Source organism: Eubalaena glacialis, chromosome 4, assembly GCF_028564815.1.
Source record: "Eubalaena glacialis isolate mEubGla1 chromosome 4, mEubGla1.1.hap2.+ XY, whole genome shotgun sequence".
Classification (NCBI taxonomy): domain Eukaryota; kingdom Metazoa; phylum Chordata; class Mammalia; order Artiodactyla; family Balaenidae; genus Eubalaena; species Eubalaena glacialis.
In genome coordinates, this window is record NC_083719.1 from 152,853,021 (window position 1) to 152,869,722 (window position 16,702).

The 16,702-nt window shown below is 38.2% G+C and overlaps 1 protein-coding gene across 6 annotated transcripts in view; it reads right to left on the bottom strand.

Annotated features, from left to right (window-relative positions):
• The window catches only part of FBXW11 (F-box and WD repeat domain containing 11), a 128,999-nt gene that overhangs the window by 20,985 nt on the left and 91,312 nt on the right, over nt 1-16,702 (bottom strand). For all 6 annotated transcript variants that reach the window (XM_061189927.1, XM_061189928.1, XM_061189929.1 and 3 more), the window contains 3 exons: nt 10,539-10,725; nt 9,578-9,668; nt 1,939-2,076 (listed from right to left, as the gene is read on the bottom strand). In XM_061189927.1, the coding sequence (XP_061045910.1) occupies nt 1,939-2,076; nt 9,578-9,668; nt 10,539-10,725 (416 nt within the window). The remainder of the gene's footprint in view (nt 1-1,938; nt 2,077-9,577; nt 9,669-10,538; nt 10,726-16,702) is intronic.

Sequence of the window (16,702 nt, forward strand, 5' to 3'; positions counted from 1 at the left end):
GATATGAATGAAAAGAGAGAAGTTCTCAGTAGAGAAATAGAAACTATAAAATATAATATCTGAAATCTTAAAATTCACTTAATGGGGGAAAATAGCAGAATACAGATGAAAAATTCAGTCAACTTGAAGACAGGCTAAGAGAGATTATCCAGAAAAGAGAGGGAAAAAAGACTGGAAAAAAGTAAGACAATATCAAAAGATCTAATATTTGTGTAATTAGAGTCTCAGAAGGAGAGGAAAAAGAAATTGGTGCAGAAACAAAATTGAATAAATAATGGCCAAAACTTCTGAAATTTGGTGAAAAACATAAATTTACAGATTCGAAAAGCTCAAAGAATTCTTAGATATGACATCAAAAGTATGAGGCATAAAGGAAAACACTGGCAAACTAGACTAGACAAATTAAAATCTTCTGCTCTACTTAAGATATCATTGAGAAAGTGAAAAGACAAGTCACAGAATGGAAGAAAATATTTGCAAGACATATCTAAAAAAGGACTTGTATCCATAATATATAAAGAGCTCTCAAAACCCAATTAATATGACAACGGAGAACCCATTTTAAAATTGTACAAAAGATCTGAATAGAAACTTCACCAATGAATATACAGATGGCAAATAAGCATGTGAAAAGATGCTCATTATCACTGATCACTGGAGAAATGTAACTTTAAACCAAAATGAGATATGTCTACATACCTATTCACATGGCTAATATCCAAAAAAAAAGCCCTGAGACTACCAAGGGCTGACAAGGATGCAGAACAAAAGGAATTCTCATACATCGTTGATGGGAATGTAAAATGGTATAGCCACTTGAAAAAACAGCTTGGCCGTTTCTTCACAGGTGAAACGTACACTTACCATATGAGTTAGCAATCCCACTCCCAGGTTTTTATCCAAGTGAACTGAAAACTTACGTTCTCGCAAAAATGTGCATGCATATGTTTACAGTGTCTTTATTCATAATTGTGAAAAACTGTAAACACAAATGTCCTTCAATAGGTAAATGGATAAACACACTGTGGTGTAACCATAAATCAGAATGCTACTCACCAATAAAAAGGAACTAACTATTGTTATGTGCAACAATGTAGAAGAATCTCAAATGCACAATGCTAAGCATAAAAAGCCAGACTCAAAAGGCTACATACTGTGTGAGTCCATTTACAGGACATTCTTGAAAAGGCAAAATTATAGGGACAGAAAAAAAGATCAGTGGTTGTCAGGACCCGGGGGGAAAACTGGGTAAACGCAAAGCAGCAGGACAAAGGAATCTGGCGGATGACGGAACTATTCTGGATCTTGATAATAATTGTTATGGTTGCACAATTCTTTGTGCTTGTCAAAACTCACGGAACTTTACACCAAAAAGAGTGCATGTAAATTATAACTAAAAGTAAAATTATCCCGCAATGTTTTCTTAAATATGACAAAATAAGCTACAAACAATGTGAAACAAAATCTATTAGAGCCATTAAACATTAAACACAGAGAAATGATCCAGTTTATCTACTACTGAAAAGTAAATAAAAACAATATAAATTGCTCTATCATTCTTCTGTGTTATCAACTGAGCCTTTCACAGAAACCATAAAAGGTAGTGACTTTCATTTATATGCAAGTCAGCAACACTTTTACCAGCTAGCCAAGAAATCAAGAGCCCTGTGGATACTGAGATATTTTCTACTTGTACCTAAATACAGAATACAGAAAGTGAATGTGCTTAGAGAAGGGTAAGAAGCGAGAAAATCCAAGGGTCCAGTGTTAGTAGAGGGAAACGCTCTGGCTCTAGTTCTTTAGAACCAGGCAGACAGCTGCCAAGATTGAGTGGAACAGATAAAAACCAATCAGGAGGAAATGGAGAGATTGTTACATCTAATGTCTAACATGTAACCACAATTCTAAAAATAATACATACAAAATGCAGTCATTCACCTTAATAGAATTGTCTCGAAGGCCACTGATAATTTTTTCATCATCATACTGTAAACAGTAGACACCTTTACTATTTTCAGAGCGGCACTGAATCCTCTGCAGGTTGTGTCGTCCACACCGCCAGTTAGATTCTATAGTCTAAGGGAAAAAGGAGGCAACAGATGAGTTTTTGTGAATCAACTGTTCTATTAGGGTTCAGACTTTGGGGTTCCAGAAACAGCATACCACTGATACTCCATCTTGGTTTGCATAACTGTCTGTGGATAGGAATCACACTCTTTTCCAAGTAAGACATTAGCCCAACAATATTTTTCCTCAAATGTTCCCTGCCCATCTGGCAACTGTCACAGGATTTCCAATGACTTTGGGTTGGGCTTGAAAAAAATGGCCTAGACAGAATTCAATACGTTTAAAGAATGCCATTTGCACCCAAAACATACAAATAAATAGTAACTCATCGGGTCACTCTCTAATGCCAGTTAAAACACCTGGCAGAAGACCACCACTAACATTAAGCATATACTAACAATCTGTGTATCCGTCCAGAGCACCGATTGTCCTGATCATTGAGAAAAGATACTGCCAACTACTACCTGCCAACTACTGCAGAAAGAATTTTATTATCCATTTTTAATCTTCTACCAGACTGAAGCTCCTTTAGAATAAGAATGGCACATTTCAGCCCTGGATTCTCATTCTTTCATCATTCATACAACACTTACTGAGATGTTAGTATATTCCAGGTACTGACTGTGCCAGGCACGGGGATGAAAAGACTGACAGGAAGCGTACTGCTTTCAAAGGATGCAACTGCAATACACAGGCACGCAGTAACTGGAATTGGATATACTCTAATGATATGTTTATTTGGTTAAATGATCCACACATTAACCTTGGAAGGAAGTTCTCGTTACTTCCCTTTTACAAACAAGGAAACAAGAGTTTAACTTGCCTGAGGCCACAAAACTAGTAACTGGATGAGTTGGAAATCACACCCAGTTCTTCCTGACTCTGAGCCCATGCTTTTTCTACTAAAATATGCAGTGTCTACAAAGAAAGTATAGCCCTAGCTACTGCGGCAGTGAACACATAAAAAGATCAGTAACAACTCCAGATAAAATATCAGTGCCAAATGAGTGATTAAAAACTGTAAGCGCTGCAGGACTAAAGGCATCTTAAACAGCGCGATAGCCTGAGACCAGTGGGCAAAGTTTAAAGAGGAAGTGGGTCATGCCCAGAGCACTAGAAGACCTAACCTTTGGTAGTGGATGTCAAGGATTTTCAGGATCAAAAGATACACTAAGAATAACCAAAGTATAAATTCCTGATCCTTGAATTGAGGGGACAATAGGGACTACAATTGGCTATACCTGAGAGTTCAGAATCTAGTTCAAACGACATATCTGAGTAGCTAATTATCTGAGTAGCTAAAAGTTTAATTAGTTGCTTTAGTGAAGAAAGGAGATAAATCTCATCTTTATTCACAATAAGCACTTAATTACTGGTTCTGCTGACATCTAACAAACCACGTTTCTTCTTATTTTGAAGGCAACATGCTTCTGTATGCTCTAAAATGTTAAAATTTACTGAATGTTATGCCAGGTACCACGCTTCCATAACACTATGCTATGTGTTTTATATAGTTTACAGTTAATTTAATCATCACAATTCTGAAGCCAAAATTATTGTCCTCATTTTACAGAAAAAGAAATGGAGGATTGGAGACACTGATACATGTATACTTAAACAGGAAACTGTTTCCTCATTTGTGGCCTCAGTACTTAGCACAGGAGCCTGGAAATATAAGCCCTGCCCTCAAAGAGTTCCCATACATAGCCTTGAGAGAGGGCAGGATCACATATTTCCAACATCCAGGGGATGCAAAGAGGTGCCATGAGCAAGAAATAGCTCATCTGTCCCTCTGCTACCAAATCAGAGCTTCTTAGCCAGCATCGCCATCTCTACTGACTTTGTAAAATGTCAGACATAAAACCACATTTCAGAAACAAAAAATCAAACAAACAACAAAACAAAAACAAAAATTTACCCCACTGTGGCTACCGCTACCAAGGTAGACAACAGATATGTCTGCAAGCAACTTTTTAAAAAGGGATTCAGAATATAAAGAATTTCTTAAATTGAACTCAATGTTTGGAATCATTTAGAGAAATAATGTATTTTTAGAGAGTGACTGAGCCACGTCAGCATGCTAATAAGCATACCAGGAAAATGCTGACTTAGGAGGCAGACCTACTGGTAACAAGTCTTATTCATGGCCAGTGACCCCTGGCAGTGGTTACCAACGTTCAGGCTACACCCTGGGGGCCCAGAAGGTTGCTGCTAAATGTGACTCCACATAAACCCAAAGTATTACAAAGACGAATACATAACCTGTCTTGTCAATATATATGGTGTTATTTTCAAAATTCATATTGTCGTTCTTAGTTTTAAAACATACACAATTGCTTTAAAATATTATTGAATCAGTAAGCAGCTTTGCTACTCTGTATAATATTTCAATGAATAGAAAAAGCACATTTATTTACTATCACATGGGAGCTTGAAAAAAAATTTTTTAACTTTCGTATGGGAATCCCCATACCAAAAAGAATTTCCTACATGCTCTCCCACTACTCTAAAATGTTTTTGAGAACCAAGAGACTTGGTTATAATCTATTACTGTACCTAAAGCCCTGAGGACACAGCAGAGAGAAGCTGGGTAAGGCAACACGATCAGCCTGTGATACACCCATCCCCTAAGGTGTCTGGACAGAGAACACTACCCAACATAAAAGGCCAAGCCATACCCTCTATCTCCAGTCCTCAAACAAGAGCCAGAGGTCAGGACCTCTCAAAAGCTCTGCTAGATAACAGGCTTTCATTCTAAGTCAAGTAGAAGTTAGGAAATGGCTTAGCTTCTCAACACTTAGAACGAGCCTATTTCCTAAAATACATTTCTGAATTTTAAAAGAAAAAGGCTTACCAAATCATTTTTGATGGGTCATTTTAGGAAGTTCCCATCTAGGGCTGTTTTAAAAATTATTAGGTTCCTGAATCCCAAAACAAGTATAGTTTGTTTCAAAAGGCCAGGAAAGGGACACTAAATGAGATCAGGGAGCTGACTACTTTGTTACACACCAACCGGGTGTAATTCCTAAGACTTTACTCTTCTCAATTCTCAAGGCCACCCACAAAAGAAAGCAACACTTCCTGCTGACTGTGCCTGCCCAAAATACTACCTACCACCATATTTGACGACCTCAACTGGCTTATGTAAGCCAGGACTTTTTCAGAAAAACTAGACCTTTAAAAATGGAAGGCAGCCCATTGTAGTAGAAAATACCTAGGTCAATTAGCAGCTTTAGCAAATGACTTGGACTGTTTGAGTTGCAGTCTCCTCCTCTGTAAAAGATAATATATACTTTCTCAAATCTGTTGGAAGGATCAAATGAGATTACGTACATACAGTGCTTATCACAGTGCCTACAAACGGTAGCAGTGACGCTCTTTCTCATTTGTGGAGAACACTGACCAAAAGGAGTAGGCTGTGACCAAAAAAAATCTCACCAAATTGCCGGGAACTGTTGTCTCAGTCTAGGCTGATCTTCAATGCTGATAGCCCTGAGCCCTCCCCAACCATTCCCAGGAAGGGGCTCAGCCTGCAAATGCAATTCAACAATCATCTTAACTTCAGCAGTAGGAATACAGGGCATACACAGGTGCACCTCTTTAATGATGCAGATACCTGCCATTTCACTTAGACATCATGTGGTGTGGCTACTGTAGAGGAATATTTCATGTTTTTGAGAACTTGTAAAATCCCCTTACCCTGTGCAAATTTTCAAAATACTGGGAAAGTAGCCATGATACACAGAGTATACAGCAGCATTTAAATTGGCAATAGAGTGAAAACAGATGTCTGAGTATGAAGGAATAACATTATTTTTAGAAGCCTAAACACAACTGGGTGGGTGGGCAAATTTCAGCATTTTCTGGTTAGGACAATGTTAATATCAAGTTTGCAAACCACAAAAAAGCTCCCCACTTTCCCTGAATAAAATGTGGTTTATTAAAAGGTGCGATACAACACACCATCATTTTACTAGTGGTCTGTTCCAAGGAGAGTGCTTCAAAGGCTTTAATCCAGTGAATAAAAAAAGGAAAAAGGCATATTACATGAAAGAGTTTGCCACTACTCTGAGATGGCAAAAGAGAAAAATCCAAGTTCAGGACATCAGAACTCTGACTGCTTGAGTCTATTATAACAACTCCCATCTCTCTGTTGAGGGGCATCTGAGGGCATGGTAGGGCGAAAAGAGCATGGACTTTGGACTAAGAGTCTCAGTTTTGACAGTTTGAGGACTAAATTAAATTACTGTGGCAAAGTACCTAACAGTAATCTCATCATTAATAATGATGATGATGATGATAATAACAATTAAGACTCTAGATAGCAAAGGAAATATGGCTGCTCCTTTTAGGACTGTGCCTCGGGTTTTCCAGGAATTCCTTCTCATTTCAGAGGCACTCTAAATTCTCTCCCTCCCACCCTAGCCCCTCTCCTTCTCTCTCCCCCTGTGTGTGTGTGTATGGCAAGAGCACCCATGAGAGATGAACCTTTGCAGAGAACTAAGAATTCTTATTCTCTCCAGACTTCATTTCTCACATTCTCATTTCCTGAATAATAGGGGTTGGCCACACTAAGCCAGGTTCCCTACTTTTTTCTTAAACATTAGCCAATTTCTGTCGGGTCAGTGTGGAAGGGCAAGGTCATCTGCTTGTCAGAGCCAAATATGGGAATGGATAGATGACAGGAGCCAGCACATGAACTGGAGCTGTCAAGGTAGAGCAAGAAGGATAGAAAGCAAAAGGTGCTGTGAACTGGCAACCCTGCAAAGCGTATGGGAAAAAACACAGGAGACTCCAAGGCTGTGTATGGGCAACCAGGGAGGGGGACAAAAACATCCACTTGATGTTCAGGGTGTAATTTATCTTTTGGCAATAGGCTTAAAACCCTCTAAAGCACTACCTTTGCCGTAACTGGACTAAAACAAGGCCAACTAATCTTATCTTAACTCATAACGCTTTTTTCAACTAAGAGTAAAGGACACTGAGTTTTCACACAATTGGACAAAGATGAGAAGATCACCTTGAAAAGTCTGTAGGCATTTAACAACATACCTCTTTCTCCTTCTCTTCTGGAATTTTCTACTTTGAAAATGACAAACAACAACACTAAGCCTAGCGCTGGCCAGACCTCAGTTAAAATCCCTTCTCTTCTCCTTAACTATGTAGGAAGTTCTAAAATTTCTCTTAGTCTCAGTTTCCCCTCCTTACAGATGAGGATGACAGGAAGCTTGTTGTAAGAATTAAATGCAATTAATAATCTATGTAAGTCACACAACATGGTTCATGAGTATACTGCAAGGGCTCAAAAGAGAGTACTTGTAATTATTATAGTCTGCTTGTGAGGGTTTTGTACCAGGCACATGGGTAACAGCCAAGCCTGTGAGTCTCTCATTTGTTTGACCCATGGATCACTGACACAACTCTCTGCTTTGTGTGTCTACCCAGGACAGAATAAAACACACTCACAAAACAGAGGTAAAGACCTCTATTTTGATGAAATACCAGTGATCTATAGCACACAAAAAGTTGCATTAAGTGCAGAAGAATATAAGGTTGATCACAGACTCAACTACTCACTGGCTGTATGATCATGGGCAAGCTATTTAACCTGGGTGAGCCTCAGGTTCCTCAATTTTAAATATGGACAGGGCCTACCTTTCAAGTATTGTCCAGAGTGTTAAATGAGAAAATGCATTATAAAATGCTGAAAGTAGCTAGGACAAGTAAACACTCTATACGTGGTACATTATTTTTATTATTATTACTATGAGTGAAAGTACCAAAGTATAAAACATCATCCCTTAAACTAAGAGATCTAGCCCACAGAAATCTGGAGGAGACTCTTGTGGCCAACCAGTGGGTTTTCCTAAACCACACTTTAAGAACCACTGGGTAGACCACCATGATATAGAGGGTTTGTGTCAAAAAGGGTTTTCCCCCATAGCTCTATTTTTCCCTCACATCTGCCTCTTCCTAACTTTAAAATAATTTCAGCCTGAGGAAATGGTTATGTTAGGTGGTGTCACATACTGTCATGCCATAGAAAACTGAGTTCATACTGTCGATTATAACAGTACTAATGGGAATTAAATAAAATAATATATGTCACTAAATCTTCAACCTGATCAAAGTTCTTCCAGAGTTCCTATTTATTAATGATTGACCTTAGACATCATCCTTCTTATAATAAAGGACTTGCTGAAATTATTCAAGGAAATGTGGAGATACTTTATAAAGAATAGTTGGGAGGAAAAAAGTAACAAGTAATATAGTTTCTAAGATCTATGCATAAGCAGTGTCTTAGTAAAACTACATGGGGTAAAAGACAATCCCTCTAACCTGAAACAAACATACACCAACCTAAGGTTCAAGTTAACACTATGTTTCAGCTACTAAAACTGTAGGAGCAGTTTATTCTAAGTTTTGAACTGCCAATGGATCAATTAATTCCTAAACTTCAGGATTTGTATGGCAGAAGTTTTAAATCATTTAACCTTCCCTAAAAGGTTACTTTATAGCTCATTTTAGGGAACAGAATACTCAAGACAATGGCTTGCATTTGAAATAATGATATTCCAGTCATATTCAGATTTACTGTTAACAAAGCGATTCCATTAGTTCACATCTGCCTTAAAAAGAAGGCAGCGAGGAGGGGCCTCAAAAAAAAGCACACGTTTCTCCATTAATGAATTTTGGCACAATAACTTTTATGGCTATCACCTGGGGGTGAGGATTACTTCATGTTTGGGAAACTGAGTATAACTTTATGGGTGATACAGCATTGCCTAGCAAAGGCTGAACTTTTTTGCCAAGGAGGAAACAGTGAAGTAACCAAGACCTGCCAAGAACACATGTGAAAGAGTTAATGAGAAATGCCTGTGCATGTCTTTCTTGGTTCAAGGAAAAGGGCTAAATAATAAAACTGAACTAATTAGAACACATGAACAATATCAAACATCTCCAATGTTTCTCATCAAGTTCACAGAGTTTTACTGGTCTGGGGAAGTTACACTCAAATCCAAAATGGTCCACGAGCATAATTTGCTCTATAAAAGCCACTTAACTATTGCTTAGAATCATATTTGAGTCCTTTTAATGAAAAAGTATGGGAAATTTACAGAGGAAACTGAGACTGTGCCTTCTCTAGTTCTCTAGAGATGGCTCAAAAAATGTAAAATTATGCTTACCTGAAAAATTGGGCCTTGGATTTTGGAAATTTCATCAAATTAAAATAAAAAGTTAACTTTGGATTAAGGTTTTAATTAACTGGTAGCCTTGCAGAAGCATTTCATGTTTTAGAAAAGTTAGATTATTTTTTACAAAAAGGCACTATCTACTCTGAAGGATAGCTTCAGATTACACATTGATTGTGACACATTTGCTGTAAGACTTCAACTTAAAAAAAACACAACAGTTCTATGATTTAGAACTAGACAACTAAGAACACTAAGACAACAAAGTTGAGAACAAGACACAAAGAGTCCATAAAACAGATAAATCATAAAATTACCTCTATATCCTGGATAATCTTTGGGTATAATGACCTATAAAATGAATTGGGAGGGCCATCTGTTGGTCTGTTTTTAAACAGGTACTGATCCCTGGCAAATAAAAACAAACAGATGTTACATTTTTGCGCATAAAAGGGTGAATTTTATTTAAACATGGTGCTTACAAAGATGTATCTTTCAAGTCTTTTGACTTGCATTGAGCTTTAACAGTTCAAAAGCAGGATTTCTGACAATTAAGTGTACATGTTAGGCACAAGTTTACTTCAACTTACAGTTCTTTAGCATGATCCTAACCTTTTATTTTCTGAATACCCAACACAATAATCTAGGCTTTCATTCTACAGTTCAATAAAAAGTGTTAATGTAGCTTTGTGAAAAAGCTAACTGAGTACATAACTAACTTTCTCCCATAAAGAAAGCACAGCCCTAACCACCACTCACACCACCACCTATCTGTCCTAGCTGTGGCACTCTCTTTCTCTGTGCTGTCAGGGTACTGACATGTACAGAGCTATAAAGCTGTATTTCAGACAACAGGTTGTCTCTGAAAAATCCTGCCTGCTGTACCTTCCATCTTCAACCAGGATCAATATCTAAGAGCAAAATGGCATTATTTGACTTTCTCATATTTTCCTTTTTCTTATCTATCTTTTGGTAATGGTGTCATCACCTAAGGAAAATGTGAAAGGAAAAGCATAAACACATAGCTTTGAAAAGCCAAATTGCTCAAACTGTACAATACACCTTAATAGTTAACAAATATAAAGGAAATATGCATTTCAGAAGGGGTTATTCTAACAGCTTTAACTTTTTTTCCCCCCAACTCCTGACTACTCATCTTTTCCCACTTGTTTAAAATAGGCCAACACATTTGGCAAGTATAATTGCATTTTTTAGTAATCAAACTGACCCTAGGTCAAATAAACTTTTTTCAAGGGAACAACCAACCTAAATACTTACCACCCTCTTCTTTCTGAAAGTCCCTTCCATAGAGGGTCAGTGCGCACCATTCGTTCAATCAGCTTCTTCCAAAGCATTCCTTCGGAGATCACTCGCTGCCATTCCTTACATACCAGCTCTGCTGCACACAGAGACCTGGCATCCAGGTAGGAAAGAATGTTTTCTGCTATGTGATCTAAACCTTGCTCTACAAAACAGAAAAGGCAATGAAGGAATAGGAAGGGAGATGGAAATGTACCAGTTACCATTTCCTTAAAGATAAGAGGAATAAAGAAATCCTGAACCAGGAAACATACCTGAGTAATATCAAAAGCTCTTCAGATACACAAGTGCATGAGTACATAAACATATACACTTCTTTTTGGTTCTGATTTTTTGAGATAAAACAATTGATGGCACCAGTTCCTGTGTGTAAAAGCCAACCCTGGACAGTTCTATATTTGTCAGATATTATAATAAATGATTTCATTTTCTTTTACATAACTCTACGGAGTAACGACACCTGGAATTTTACAGATGAGGCAGAAAGAGGTAAAAGGATTCAAGGTTTTACAATTATAGGGTAGTGAAGCCAAGACTGGGCTCCGATCTCTTGCTCCAAAGTCTGCATTCCTTCCCCTCTGATTTACTGTTTCTCGTAACAAATCATCCTATTAATACATGACCTATGTGAATCCCTTGGGGCTAAGGAGACAAAAAAGGTGAGAAACACTGACTTACCTGAAAAAGTTTATGAAAAGTTAAACGACAACCCAAGAATTAAGTCAGGTGCACTTAGATGTACTTTTGTCAATCATTTCTCCATCTCCTTATGGAGGTAAAATCCTCAAAACCATGAACCACATGCCTAAAAATTCTAGAACCTTAAGACGTTTATCCTACACAATGCAAGTATCCTCTCAAAGACAACCAAGATTCAGCCTTTGCCTGACATTCACAAAGGTAAGAAGATCACTATGGTCAATGCTGTTGCCACCTGTACACTCCCATCCTGTGGTTCTGGGCATGTCCTCTGCAACTACAAGAAATAAAGCTCATCCCCAGGCCTCCTCTGTGTTGGGGTGGGAACACTAAACACACAGTCGGAAAATTCCAATTTCAAGTCTAGGTTCACCACCTAGAACTTCTATGACATGAAACAAATACTTAAACAATACTGAAACATCCCTGCCCCTTGGTTTTTTACCAAATAACATGGTAATGGCCAGTAACAACTGTCCTTTCTCACACTATCTGTATGAATCAGAAAAGTTTTACAGAAAGATTTTAAAGACAACAAAGTACCATTCAGGGTTAATATTTGTTCTCTTTTTCAAGATAAACAGAAGGAGTATAGTCATACTAACTTGGCAGGGTATAGGTAAATCGTTAAACTTTCAGAACCTCAATTTCCTCATCTGTATAAAACAGGGATAATAATCTCTGCCTTATTTTGAAAATATCACAATGAGATGATGCATAAAAAATGCTTTACAAACTAAGGTTTTTTCCAACTCTAAGAATGACTATTTACACTGTTGATTATGGTTTACAGGCCCTTCATATACTAGTTCTACTCTATAGTAGGTCTAATACCCAAGTTATGATGTGATAATGAAGACTAACTACACTGGGACCACTATCTTTTCTTGCACATGTCATTATATTAAGAGTTAAGGCCGTCAAAGATTATATTGCCTTCATCTAACAGTCATATCACAGTAGACTCCTAAGATGGTAGTAAGCTGAATTAAAATCTTAGGTCCTTCCCCGCAAAACATCTATTAAAACAATTCCCCCTGGACCTTCCCCGGCGGTCCAGTGGTTACGACACCGCGCTCCCACTGCAGGGGGCGTGGGCTCAATCCCTGGTCGGGGAGCTAGGATCCTGCATGCCGTGTGGCACGGCCAAAAAATAAAATAAAAAAAAACAAAAAAACCCAAAACAATTCCCCCTAATTTCTGTATTTGTATGGGTAGTTTAGAAGGGGGAGGGCAGTTCACACGAAAGTCTACAGTTATCCTCTCTATAATTCACCTTCAAAGCTTTATCGGACCCTTCCATTTCAGTCTCTACAATTCTGATTCTGTCATACAGAAAAGTGGATATTCCACACCAGATCTGCATGGTGGGCAAATGCAGTAAGTCTTTATCCCAAGTTGCTGGCAAACATGTTAAATGGGTCAGAACCAAGGACAGCACCCGTGATTCTATATTTCCCTTCAAGCTATCATACACCCATTCATTAAATACTCACAAGGTACCAACACTGAGCCACCAGTTCTAAATCACCTGGATTTTATACTACTATTATCCAGCCCATATCTCTCTATTCAGTCCTCAAGGATATTTGGAGAAACTTTGCCCCATGAAGACACTACCATCTTTATTTATACCATGTTTCTGACTTGCTAGTCTCATAACTTTATCCAAAAAGGAAATCAAGTGAATTTGGTACGGTTACTCTCCATGTTTCCTTGCTGGTGCTTACTACATAAAGTTGGTATTGCAATTTTTTGTTTACAAGTTGGCACTAGCTGCTTTGTGTCACTTTTAAACATATATAACCCATGTTCATTATAGAAAAACTATAAAATGCATATAAGCAAATACCTTTAAATCCCTAAACCCCACCTCTCAGAGATAATGGCTTTTAACATTCTGTATACTATATCTTTCTAGGATTACACAACCCTACATAGTCTTTTCAACAGCTAATTAACTTTTGATAATCCATTTGAGAATTAGGCTAGAATGGAACATCAAATTCAATAGCCAATAGCTCCCAAATACACCTTCTCCAGTTCTCCCGTTCTTAAGACCAGGAAATCTGCTCATCAATCATCTCTGGGTACTATCATGCAGGATTACCAAACACAGTTGTACAAGCTGTATGTGCAAAATTGTACCCAGTAGCTCTGCCTACTGGTTTTCAATTACTTCTCAATGTTCCACAATTCTGAAAATCACAGCCTTAGGTTCTGTCACTATCCTGGCACACAACATTTTTAGGTCTACTTGTTATAGGAGCTATGTTAAAGACATCTTCATATCTTTCTTGGACTACAATTTTTCTGCCCTTTCTGGTTTTAAAACCATTATTCTTAGTGGGGAAATAAAAAAGGATAAGTTAAATGAGGAGTGAAAATATGCTGTTTCTTTCTATTACCACTACACCATCTATTCCAAGTACACTGTCCCTTCATTCTTCATGCTCTTGCTCCAAACAGTTGATTATTTTATTTATTTTTAACTCTCCCAAATTCCTTAACCATTTTGGACAATTTCACATTATTCGGGGCTTGGCCTTCTTGATACCATTTTCAAAGGTTCAGGCTACCTTTTTGTGTATCTCCATGCCCCTTTCTTCCATCTCCTGTCCAAGTGTATTTAAAATCAGGGAAATTCATGGATAATCACATGGGGTTCTACTTGTGCCTATCCACTGATAGGATTAGCAAATTATTAATCAGAACTTTAAATTTCAGAATCTCTCTACCGTCTTTAATCATATTTTCTTTTACAGTCTCTGGCCATGGCCTAATAAACTTAGCTCTTCTCTGAATTCTTCTAATTCTGGGGTACGTATCTGACTATCTTCTAGTTTCTACACTTAATATGAGAACACAGTCACTTTCCAAGGTTTATGTTAATTCTAATCACTAACCAAATCCTCCTAATTGGTTATAAACACACCCCTAACCAATTCCCCTCTCAAATCCTCTGCTGCGAGAGGAAATGAACAGACAAGAACACATTATATAGTTGTCTTTTCAGGCCTCAATGGCTGCCACATCCCCATGGTCTATATATGAACTGGGAAAGCTGCATCCAAATCCTCCACGTGGCTGGGCAGCCTATGAGCTGGTTCTCAGAAGCCTGTGTGGCTATACTTGTATCACTTAGGGTTACTGATCTGAGAAACAACAGCAGCAGAAACAGCTTCCTAAATATCCTCCTGATCCACTGAATCAGAATCTCTAGATGGTGGGGCCCAGGAATCTGTATTCTTAAGAATTACTACCAGATAATTCTGACATGCTGGGAACTACTGCTTCATAGCAATAATATCCCTTTTAGTCCTCACTGATTTCCCGTCACCTCAATATCTCACTGGGCTATCAATGAGATGCTGCATAAAGAAGCTCATTATTAGACACGTACTTCTTACTCTTTCAAATGCCACTGGTCCAATTCGGCAACATCTCAGTGAAATCCATGAGATTTGATTTATTTCCTTTTGGTAATACTTTAAATTCACTTCATCCTTCTAGGGGGCAGCATGTTTTAGTCTCTCGGAAAATGCACTGGCTATAGAGCCATATAATCTGGGTTGAAGCAAATCAGTTTTCCTTTTTGGATCTCAGTCTTCCATAAAATAGGAATGATATTAAATGCCTAAGAAGGATCATCTCTTATAATCTGCATGATAACCCTCTGAGATAGGCTATAAATAGCCTCATTTTATAGAGAAGGAACTTCTTAACCTTGTTGGAAAGGTTAATAAGAGGCGGTTATTCAGGAGCCAGATACAGAGCAGGTACTCGATAAATGTCAGTCTCTCTTCTTCCCTCTTCCAGAAATCACTTTAGCTGATATCACTGGTCAAGGAAGCTAAGCAGTATTCCCCTTCCTTGTTACTTTCTGCAGAGAAAATTTGACACACCTCCCCTAGCAAATCGCTAATTCCTCACTAATAGCTTGGAGTAAGTCTCATACCCCTTAAATATTTAAAGAAGAATAGGAATCACACAACCTCTATTTTGGGCACCTTGGAGTAGCTAGCCCCAGGAGCCATGCAGACCTTGTAACTTTCTGGTTTCAAGACTATTCAGAACAAAGAGGTTACTGAATAACGTGGTCCATTTGCCTGGGATAGAAAGTGCTCTGAGGTGTTAAAGCTAAGCATTTTCTTAAGTATCAATGTCTGGCTCTCATTTACTCTATGGTGCTGAGACGCCCCCATCTCCTGCCACCCCCCTTCCCAAGGCAATAAGAGGACATATTATGGCCTCAGAAAATGAGTCCAGAATACTGCACACACAGTGCTGAAGAAGTGCTGCTGTTGCTAATTATAGGCACCAGATGAAGGTCTGGAAATTTTTCAATAATAAATTAAAACAATTAAAAGGCAAAATTTTCAAAGCTCAATATGTAAATAACATTGTACCAAAATGAAACTCAAATGTGTAATGTCAGTTCAATGCCCTTAACTATAGCCAGTTTTAAGACAGCTGCTTAGATCATACAATTACAGAAACTTTTATTATTTTAGAAACACATTTCAAAGAGCAGCTGCAAAGAAATTTCCTTCCCCACCCACCCCTGCTGTCCCTTCCCCCTCCCTAGTCACAGATCTAGTGGTAAAATCTGAAGTTAGAAACTTTCTTTCCTGACAGCAATAGTCTGTCAGTGGGTGCCTTTAACTTGGAATATACTGACCTAAGGATTCAGACACAAATGCTCAGGTCACAAAGTCCAACATTTTGTTATGCCAACAAAGTGGCACACACACCTACCTAAATGATGTCAGGATGAATCAATTCGGAAATCAGTGGGTGAATAATTAAAACTTCCTGGCAATAAATCGTATTGCAGGTGCTTCCTGCCTCTCTGGGCTTTTTTTTTTTTTTAACTGCCATCCTCAGAATACCCACCAGATGCTAGGCATATTATATACACTGTCTTTAATCTTCACAATATCCTATAAAGTATTATTATCATTCCCACACAGATAAGGAAACTGAGGCTCCAAAAAGTGAGCTCACATAACTATTGGGTGCAGGGGCTGGGATTCAAATGGAGGGGCTGTCAAATCCAACATCCATCATCTTTCCACTCTGTCATGCTGGATCTCTGGCCCTGCATCCAGCCTAAAGCCTACACTCTGGTTCTTCCACATCTCCCAAGACCTCTAATCTAATCTCTGTCACATTCACAGTCCATAATGGTTTATCATCCTTACTTGAGGATGAGACAAAAGAATAAACCATGGCCAGGAAGGTAAGTGTTTTTAAAATTCTTAATTGCTTAGACACCTCACCAAACAGATCACCAATGCTTATCGTCCTTCTTGAAGTACAATCTGTCTCTACTTCAAATGGTATAAATTTTCCCTTTAACAACAGTTCTTACAAACCACAAACTTAGCCTGCAGAAATTGACATTGCAGACTAAACATTTA